General features: G+C 58.3%; 1 protein-coding gene across 1 annotated transcript in view; it reads right to left on the bottom strand.

Annotated features, from left to right (window-relative positions):
- Nucleotides 1–2,140: 2,140 nt before the first annotated feature.
- CAMKK1 (calcium/calmodulin dependent protein kinase kinase 1) overlaps nucleotides 2,141–10,300 on the bottom strand; it is a 23,774-nt gene continuing 15,614 nt past the window's right edge. Inside the window, exons 10-13 of the mRNA XM_045293336.1 lie at nucleotides 8,997–9,229; nucleotides 8,631–8,759; nucleotides 6,667–6,770; nucleotides 2,141–4,128 (exon numbers count right to left, since the gene is read on the bottom strand). Coding sequence (XP_045149271.1) covers nucleotides 4,059–4,128; nucleotides 6,667–6,770; nucleotides 8,631–8,759; nucleotides 8,997–9,229 — 536 coding nt within the window. The 3' untranslated portion in view covers nucleotides 2,141–4,058. The remainder of the gene's footprint in view (nucleotides 4,129–6,666; nucleotides 6,771–8,630; nucleotides 8,760–8,996; nucleotides 9,230–10,300) is intronic.

The following is a 10,300-nucleotide window of genomic DNA, read 5'->3' as shown; positions in this document are numbered from 1 at the left end:
GGGGTTTGGTGACCATCTTGATGAACCAGCCTAGGGATTTCTTAGACAGTAGAGCAAGCCCAAGGAGCCCTGGTGGCGTCGTGGTTACTTGTTGGGCTGCCAACTGCAAGGTTGGCAGTTCAAAACCACCAGCTGCTCCTCTGGAGAAAGATGGTGTTTTCTACTCCTATAAAGAGTTAGCCTCAAAAACCGCCAGGGGCAGCTCCGCCCTGCCTTATGGGGTCGCTATGAAGTGGCGTCAACCTGATGGTAGTCATTTTGGTCTGGGACCCAGCAGAGCGGGGCCGACCTTGACAAGATGGGACTGGGGAGGGTCAGCAGACTAGGGCAGGGGTCAGCAAGCTTTTGAGATGGAAGACCCAATCCTGTCCCTCGCAAAAGTTACTCAAGAGCCCCAAGTATATTTTTACAAACAAATGAAATCGCCACTAACTGAATAATAAATATCCCTTAAATTTTTTTCTTTTTTTTCTCCTTAATTTTTTTTCAATTTTACTTCAGAGCCACATCTGTCGGGAAAAGAGCCACATCTGGCTTGAGAGCCACAGTGTGCTGACCCCTGGCCTCAGGGAATGGGCAGGCGGCATGGAGTGTGGGGGAGATGGAGTGTGGCGGTTAGAACGTGAGTCAGGATGTCACCCAAAGAGGCCGGCAGAGGCCACAGAGGCCAGGCTGAGGACTTGGGGGGGGGGAGGGGGGGGGCAGCAAGGACCCTGGGGTGCTTTAGAAAGCTCCCACTGGCATCTGGTTAGAGAACGGCTGGAGGGGATGAGGACAGGACCAGGCTCTGAGACCAGGGAGGGGGTGAGACAGGGTTCTGTCTGTGGCGGGGAGTGGGTCCTGGTAGCTGGGAAACTTGTGTCTTCCCGCCAGCATCCCACCTGGGGAGGGGGGCTTGGTGCAGTCAGCAAGGCAGGCACAGCTTTAGCCTCCGTGTCTCAGTTGGGAAAGCTGACCACCACCCTAGGCAGCCTCCGGCTTGGTCTCCACCCCCATGTTGTTGACGAGTCCACTCCAACCCAGCGGCCTAGCTAGGACCTAACAGAATGCTCCATAGGGTTTCCAAGACTGTCCATCTCTTTGGGAGCAGCCAGACTCGATTTTCTCCTGCGGAGCGGCTGTTGGATTTGAATCACTGACCTTGAAGTTGGCAGCCCAACACTTCACCCATTGTACCATCAGGGCTCCTTCCAAACCCAAACCCACACTCGCTCTCAACTCTGACTCCCAGTGATCCTACAGGACAGGGAAGAACTGCCCCCTTTGGGTTTCTGAGGCCCTGATTCTTTACGGGAGCAGAAAACCTCTTCCTTCTCCCATGGAGCGGCTGTTGACTTTGAACTGCTGACCTTGTGGTTAGCTGCCCAACTCGCACCACTCTGCCAGCAGCACTCCTGAGATGCGCAAATATCAGTCTGGTTTCAGGCAGCCCCAGAGGCAGGTCTTTATTCTTTTTAGGTGGGGGGTGGAGAGAGGCTCATTCAGAGTTCTGTGTGTCTAGCACTGTGCCAGGAGCTTGGCACCAGGACTTCACTGATCCTCCCCAGACCCTCCTGAGGAGGTGCCATGGTTATTATGAATTGTCACCATTGCCACATTGCAGGAAAGCCAGGCTCCTGCAGGGACTTGTGTGAGGTCACAGCTACTTACGTAGGGTTTGGATTTGAGCCCAAGGTTCTTTGACAGCACTGGCAACCTCATCACTGCCATGGGGGACCTTACTGTGCCCCTGCCCAAGGTTGAGGGGCCACACAGGGACTCCACTGAGTGTGGGGGACTCCCTAGATCCCTAGGAGGTTCCACAGGGACCGAGATCCCGTGAGGAACAGCAATGGGCTAGACCCCAGCCGCCTGGTCTCCATGGGGACAGGTGTGGCTCCCTCCTGGGTGGTCTATTTGCTCCCTAACACTTTGCTCTTCCAAAAGAGGGTCCTTACCCAGGAGCCTGGCTACACCCACCCACACCACACACAACCTTCCCCCAAGTCAGCCCTATGACCCGCCCATTCCCCCCAGAGCTACCCCCACGGCTGCACCACCGCCCTGCTCAGGGGCTCCAGGAACCGCAGACCCTCCCAAAAATGTTAGCCCAGTCAGCTGATGGGAAAGAACTTCTCCCCAGAAACACAAAGAAAAGGGCTTTGTTTTTAACTCAAGGAAGGGCTTTTATTGTTGTTAACTCACTTCCTGGGAAGTTAATGTTTAGAACACTCTTACCGAGTGTGTTCACTTGAGCTACACTCAAATAATGCCAACTGAAACTCCCCAGCGAGATGCCAGGACCAGTGCTGCGCCACTCACCCCACTTCTGAGCTGCCCTTGGGGGTCCAATCCAGGGCCCCTCGAAACTTCCAGGCACCAGCCCCAAGATGTCCAAGAAAGACATGCTCCTCTGTGACTGATTGGCTCCAAACTTGGCTCCCTTTCACGCTCACTAAAAGTGTGGTTAAAAACAGTACCAGATTATTGTGAAGGCCCGGCTGCCGTGGCCTTTGCCATAGTGCAGAGCCACAGGAGAGACGTGGACCCACCGATAACGGGCCGTGTTCTGCTCACAGCCGTGAACAGAGTGGATTACAGATGCATGTACCAGTGCAAGACATGCGAGTGCTGTGTGCAGCTGATGGGCACGTGCACGTGTGCACATGAGGCAAGATGGACACCCACAGGCATGGAGACGCAGCAGGATGCAACACTGAGGGGTTCTGGCCTGGGGCCCTTGCCCTGCCTAGCCTCCAAACGGGAAATCTGCGGGGTGTCCGTGGCTGAAATCCCTCGTTTGGCCCATGTTTTAAGGGAAGGTGTCTAAGCCCTGCTCTCGTTCCCTTTGGGGGTGCGATGTGGGGGGGGGGTGTCAACCTCTATGAGGTTTGGCCAGTAAACATCTAGCCAGCCAGCCGGATCAGTGGGCACTGGTCCTGAAGTGAGGTGGAAGTCGGGTCTAGGATGGCCTTGTCTCCACCCGAGCTTGGGCACTGCAGCTCTGAGGAGGCTGAATGATAACCGTCTCTCGGGAGGCAGCATTGGTGGGGGCGGGCCACCTCTCGGGGGCCACCTGCAGGCGTGTCACCCCTGGCGGAGGGGGGTGGGGGGCTCCCACTTCCAGTCCGGGCAGTTGTGTCCTTCATCAGAGGAATGCAAGGCCGGCTTCCTACGGCAGAGAAGCCGGCTAAAGATCGGAGTCTGGATTCCAGTTATTTCAGGGCCTTTGCATCCTGGGCCCCGCCAACGTCAGCGCCTGGTGTCTCCTCTGCAGACGTCACTCGGGGAGCCCCAAGGAAGCGGGGGAGGAGAGTGGGAAGGCAATGTGCTCTGGGTTCCGGCCTCTGCCCAGAGCCCGATGCAGTCAGCCCTTCATCTGGACGGTTCTAAGTGCAAAACAGTCTGAGGAGGGCGGCGGTCTAGTCCACTTGGCTGTCAAATCCAGGTGGGGTGTGCTGGGAGCCACCTGGCCACAGGCATGCTCCGCAGATGTTCCCAAGCAACACTTGGCCCCTCCGGTGAATACCAAAGCCAAAGACGAAAGGAATCTGGATTTTCCAACACTGTGCTCCCTCCCAGAGGCTCAGATCCCGCATTTCAGCGCTGTGAGTAGACCCTGGAGTGGGGTGGGGGACGGCACCGTTCCCAGGATAGCTGAACCAGGCCCACCTGGCCCCCAGAGAGCGGTCTCCACAGCTGGGATAGACCAGGCTTCTGCCGCTGCCATCTTGATTTCTAGCCTCTGGTGCCTGGGCCCGGCCAACCGGCCAGATGGGGTTCCGGAGGGACTGCCCGGGGGCCACCAGTCTTCCCCACAAGGACAGTCGGGAGGAGGAGAGAGGCCTGTGGGAGCCCTGCCTGACCACGGCCTGTCCTCAAAACCACAGAGGACACGTGTTCCGATCCTGCCCCTGGGTGCGCGTGGAGGGCATGCAGCACGACAGGGTCGGGGGCTGGGAGGGAGCGCAGACCCTGGCCCCCCGCCTGCAGGGGTGGCTGTGTGCATGAGGGCGGCGGCAGGCCTTTGGAGGTGCATATGAGCGTGCTGCCGGGTGGCCCTGGGAGCATGCGGGGACTCAGGATGCAGCCTCGTCTTCCTGGACACCAGGGAGCTCCGTGCTCTTCCCTTGGCCACACCCTTCTTTCCTGTTCAGGGGACAGCAGGGCAGAGGGATCTCAAGGGTCAGCAGGGGCACCCGGGATACACTTGTTGCTCAATCCCTCTGAGCCGCCTCATGCGGCACGCAGATCCCACATGGTCACATGGTCTCAAGTACACTCTCACCCACCTCCCCGAGCTCGGGCCTGTCTCCTCCCCGTCATATCACCTCCCGGGTCCTACCGGTCTCCCCTGCTGTCCCCAAGACCAAGTCTAAGCTTCCAGTTCGGCCTTTGGGGTCCTAACCGATTGAATCCGGCTGACTTCTTGCCTCTGTGGAGCATCAGCGGTCATAGGCCGCTCCATGCTGGCTTAGGTCGGCCCCCACCCAGCCCCCAGTGGCCTGGGGCAGAGGGGCTTACTTTTGCATTTTCCTGTTGCTTCGTCCACAGGGTAGGGTCTACCAGCGTTGGTCACTTGTTCAATGGATTTGTTTCTGATTCCCACCCTGCCCCCACCTCTCTTTTGAAAGTGACCAGTGGGTGGGTTTAGGGACCTTTCAAATGAGGACCCATCCCACTGAAGGCTCCTGTAGGGTTTCAACCATTATTCCGTAAGACCAGTCTACGAAGGGGTTCCACACTGAGGGTAGAAAGCCTGCTTTTCAAAACAAAACCAGGGGCACAGACTTGGGGCCGGAGTTGAGAAGGTGAAGCATGATCTCAACGTCCAGGCAAGGAAACGGGTCTGCCTGTTGGGCTTGCATGTTCCTACCACCTGTGGCTGGCTTGTCATACTACGACCCCCCTCTGCTCTCCAGCCGATTCTGAGTCCCGGGACAGCGGCCCTGCCCCTTGTGGGTTCTAAAGACTGCAAGCCTTCACAGGAGCAGGCAGCCTCAGCTTTCACCTGCGGAGCAGCAGCTCCTGGGTTCGAACTGCTGACCTGTGGTTAGCAGCTCAACTGATAGCACCCGACACCAGCAGAGCTCCTCGGTGACACCTCCAGGGGGGCCCAGGTGACAAACACTGAACTCATTCTGCTGTGGGGTCATATCCAACTCATCGCGACCCTATAGGTCAGGGCAGAACTGTCCCTGCGGCTTCCTGAATCTGTGACTCAACCTCATCTTTCCTCTTTGGAACAGCTGGTGGATTTGAACTGCTGACTGCTGACCTTTCGGTTAGCAGCCCAATGCAAAACCAGCCACCAGGGCTCCTCAGGCACTGAGTCAGGTGACCGGATGTTCAGGCTGTTGGGCATAGTCTTGGTTCATGCCTGTCGTCCTGGCATAAGCACAAATATTTCCCTGTAACAGTGACCTTCTATTAAAGGTGATAGGAAGATCCGGGAAGTCACTGATGGTTAATGGCGATGGCTGAACGGTGTGGCGGGACATAGTTAACGTCACCTCTTTGTACGTGGGAAGATGGAGAAGTGGCGACGGTTTTGTGTCCTACGTAGTCACCACAGTGAGCAAAGCAAAGACAGGGCCCCAGTTGGATGCTAAATTATATAGATGATCTCCCTACACTGGGCCCAGTCCTGGCTGGCATCAGAGACCTGTGCCCCAGATGAGCTCTGGGACCCTGTCCCCTTGCCATCTTCCTGAAGAGGCGGGGAATCGTCAGCTCCTCCTAGGCAGCCCCTTTGTGCGGAAGTAAAGGTTGGTATGTGGACACCATGCGGACCAAGATGAGTCCCTCAGGGGTGCTGGGTTCCAACCCCTGCAGCCCTGGACCGGCAATAAGTGAAACTCCTTTTCGGAGAGGTCAAGGTGCCTGGTCACCGCCCAGCGGTCACCTCTCTAGGAGAAGCATGTGGCCCTGCAAAGCCCGCTGGGAGGGGCAACTCCAGCCAACTCCTCTCCGCAGCCCCCTCGCAGGCCACAGGGGAAGGTGTGGGGCACCCAGGACTGAGTTCTGCCCAGAACCCATCCAGGTTTTCTCTCTGCAGTTCTGTGAACATGACTCCGGCGGGCCGTGTTGGACTCCAGCCTGACTTATCTCAGTGGAAACCCGAGGAGAGGTTTGGGACATGTTTCCCTGGACTCTCCTCGGAGGCTCACAGTAAGTACTCACCAACTCAGTATCCCTAGGCCCTGGCCCAGTCAGCAGGCCTGCCCACACTTACCACCGGGCAGGTGGGCGGGTGGGTGCAGGTGGACAAAGTGCTGGCTGAGCACAGAGCGAGGCAGAGGCTGGAAGCAAGACAGAGCACTTCCCTGGGGTCCTCCCTCTGCAGATGAATGAGCCTTCTAGGGGAGGCCTGTCTCCAAACCTCTCCCAGGCCACAGCCCGACTAGAGAGCAACAGACTTGAGGCCCCAGAGGGCTGGGCCAGAACTCCATCACACTTCCCAAAGAAGGGATCTTCCTCTCCCAAGAAGCAGGCCCAGTGGGCTCCTCATCCCTGGAAGGATGTGAGCGAGGGGTGTCCCTTGATGCCCCCAATGAGCTTTGAGGACACTTGACTAAGTCCCCAGGCTCCACATAGCCCAATCGCAACGGGAAAGATGTGCCAGAGACACCCCCCACCGCCACTGGGAGTGCCCTGCAGGCTTCAGCCCCCCACCCCAGTACTTACACCACCAAGTTTCCTGGAGCGGAAGTGGATTGCTCTTCCCTCCGCGCTTGGGGCTCAAACGGGTTCCCGAAGGAACGCTTTCTCAGCATGGACTTCACCAGGATCTGGGGAGGACATGTGGGTGAGGCGGTCACCCGGGCCCGTGGCCTCTGTGAGGGCTGCTGGGGGCGCCCATTTTGATCGGCAGGCAGGGCAGAGAAGCAAGAGTGCTCAGAGCAGCAGAGAACAGGGCAGGAGCACGAGGGCTGGTGGTTCAGGGGATCCTGGGAACGGTAAGGAAGTGGGGGCCACTGTGCTCTGCACAGGAGCAGGGTGGCCAGGACTGACCGGTGTGGGGGCTGGGATGCTGGGCTCACAGCTGGGTACTTATCATTAGGGAGCACTGGGGAGGGACAGGGCTTAACACATCCTAGTGACAGCAGGAGCATGAGCAAGAGGCTGGGAGAAGCAGCTCAGAGGAAGCGGCCTCAGAACCCAGGAAGAAGAGCTCAGGGGATGCCGTGCCCGAGGAAGTCAGCTGGGGCAACCGAATGTCCAGGCTGCCCGGCCCTCCTGGACAACACACCGTGGTGGCACTCCGATTCTGTCCCTCCTCTCCCACAAGGACCCCTCCCTGCCTCTGTCCCCCAGCACACCAACGCACACACCTGAGTCACTTGTTCTTTCATGCATTCACTCAACTGTTGCGTGCCCACCCCCTGCTGGACCGCTGGTCCAGGCGCTCGGGCTCTATCGGTCCACTGAAAACACCTGCCCTCCCAGAGCTGGTACTCCCATGAGAGGGCTGGGCAAATAGGAGATGTCGGTAAAACCGGTGTCGGTGGCTAAGGGCTAAGGAGGCAGAAATGAAGAAGGAAGACAAGGAATGACCCAGAAAGCCAAACCCACTGTGAGCAGGTGGATTCTGGCTCATGGAGCCCCTGCAGGGAAGAGGAGACTCCCTCCCCAGGGTTTTCAAGGCTAGAGGTCCTTAGGAGAGCATAAGCCTCCTCTTTCTCAGGCAGAGTGATTGTTGGGCTCAAACCGCGGACCCTGTGCTTAGGAGCCCCACGGATAACCATCTAAGCCACCAGGGCTCCTTTAGACTCAAAAACCCAAACTCAACTGCCATCGAGCCCATTCTGACTCACAGCGACCCTAGAGGGCAGTAGAACTGCCCACGGCGGGGTTCTGAGACTGTTAGAGCTTTATGAGAGTCGAAAGCCTTGTCTTTCTCCTGCAGAGTGGCTGGTAGATTTGAACTGCTAATCTTGCAGATAGCAGCCCAACAGGTAACCACCACACCACCACTGGGGGACCCGATGGGAAGGTTAAAGTGTCAGCTAAGGGGCCATGGCAGGCTCAGGAAGGCAACTTTGGCGTCAAGACCGGAGGGAGGGAGGGAGCTGCAGGGGTTTCCAGAGGTGCATCCCGGCAGTACAGTCTCCATGAGAGCAGGTTGAAGCCCAGGAAGGGGAGCAGGGGACTGGGGGAGGCGGGAAGACAGGCTGGGTGGGGCCCATTCAGGCCCAGTCCTGCCAGGGTGCTCCTTCGGGTGAGACAGGAGCCTGAGTGAGCAGGCTGAGAACCTTCCCGGCTGCTGAGGTGAGCATTCACAATAGCGGGAGCAAGGGCGGAAGTGGAAGGGTAACTTAGAGACTGTCGAGACGATGGAAGCTGAGTCCAGCGTGGTGGCGGTGGGGACCCCAGGGGGGCTGACAGGCTCCAGGGTCCCATAGAGTCAAGTAAGCAAAGAGGGCAGGAATTCAGCCAGCTGGGAGGCCTGGACCCAGCAGGGAGGGTGAAGCTTTGGGCCAGCCTGCCTACAGCACTTGGCCAAGCTCTGTGGCTGCTGGACTAGATAGCCCTCCGCCCTCCCACGGGACCCAGCACAGACTGGGCCGGCCTCGGGTAAGACACACTGCCCTCCCAGGCCCCAAGTGTCCTGCCTCGGACAAGGGAGCCAGCTATTCCGGGTCTCTTACCACCGTGGTCCAGCTGGGGATGAGCTTGACGGAGTTCTTCACCTCCTCCTCGGTCACCTCCACCACGCTGCAGTGCTCCTCCTCTGAGGGAAGAGGCTCCTCCCCATTCTTGGTCACCCAGGGGTGCAACTACAGAGACCAGGAAGGGGGAGAGGGGTCAGGTCCATTAGCAGACAGACACCCAACCAGCAAGGAACTCCGGATGCACATCTGACCAATCAGTGTCCCTGAGAGGGATCCAATGCCTACTAACCCAATCCCAAACCCAAAGCATGCATGTCCTGCTGGAGACCTCTCCAGAAGGGAAACTGAGGCCTGGTTCCCAGGTCAACAGTCAGGCCAGCCCTAAGCTTCTGGTTTCCCCACCTTGATGTCAGACACCCCAATCCTTGTTTCGGGGTTCTTGTCCAGCATCTTCAGGATTAGGTCCTTGAGCTCGTCACTGACCTCTGGCCTGAAGAAGGAAGGAAGGAAGGAAATGAGGGCCAGAGCCCAGGGGCGAGGCCCCCTCCCTCCTCCTCCCTCCCCGCTCCAGGGGAAGGCCCTCCCTGATGGCCCCCGATGAGCACACACTCGGGCAGACACACCCCAGATGCCCACTTCTCAGGGGGGAAGACCAGGCATCAGGGAGCCGTGGGGACATCCCAAGGCCACTGGGGCAGAAGAGAGTTCTGGGAAAGTACAGGCTTTCCTTCCTCGAGTAGGAAGTACTGCCTGGATCATTCCAGTGCCGGCCAGGGGACGACATCCCCACTTTGGGAAGCACTGCTCTCCCTGGAAGGTAGCCAGGAAAGTTTCTCTCTCCTTTGGCAAAGGCAGACAATGAGATCCACAGAGGTTAGCTCCTTGGTATACGGGTCCCCACCCCCTCCCAGAGGAGTGTGGGTCTTGCCTGGCAGGTTCAGGATTCTAGAAGAATCCTTCTCTCCCTTCTTTCCCCACCTCCTTTTCCTCCTTCCTTCCAGACATTCAGGGACGAGACTGAGGGCCAGGCTGCAAGACTCGGCTCTATACCCAGCCTGGATTGTCTGCCCAAACTCCAGGCTTCTCTGCTACCAGTGCTCTTGGGAGATGGGCCCCTACCCGCCCCCCTCTAAGCCTGGGAAGACAGCACCCACTCTGGGCCCGGGGACTCTGGGGTGACTTCTGCTGACCTGGATGATAGGAGAGAAAGAGGGGTCCCTGGCAGGGGGTCCAGGATGAGGAAGGGGGTGGATATTATAGGATCGGTGGGTAACGGGCAGACTCCAGCTGGCTAGTATCGCTTAGGGGAAGGGAGCGATGGGGCGTCAGTTCAGCAGGGACCCCAAACTCAGAGGACCTTGAGTGCCAGGATCAAAGTATGCCCTTTGTCCCCGGGGGGGGGTCTGGGGACCCTTGGGGGAAAGCTCAAGCAGGAGATTCGGTGGGGTTTGTTGTTCTTTGTCAGGGTGGTCGCCTGGGCCTCCCTGCCTGGTAGGACTGGAAGAAAGCTAGCAGCAAGGGCATTAAGGAGATGGGAGAGGAGGCGGCGGCCAGACCGGTCTGGAGAGAAAGGCTGAGGTCGGAACTAGGCAGGTGGAGAGGTGGCAAAGGGATCAAGAGCTATGTAAGAGTCAGACACAGCAGGACTTAGGAACCGGATAGGGAGCAGGTGTGAGGAGCAGAAGGCATGGAGGACGACACCTGGG

Source organism: Echinops telfairi, unplaced genomic scaffold (genome assembly GCF_000313985.2).
Source record: "Echinops telfairi isolate 266 unplaced genomic scaffold, ASM31398v2 ScPeMD7_2010;HRSCAF=2546, whole genome shotgun sequence".
Lineage (NCBI taxonomy): Eukaryota > Metazoa > Chordata > Mammalia > Afrosoricida > Tenrecidae > Echinops > Echinops telfairi.
Note: the sequence above shows the minus strand (reverse complement) of the source record. Positions and strands in the feature narration are given on the sequence as shown.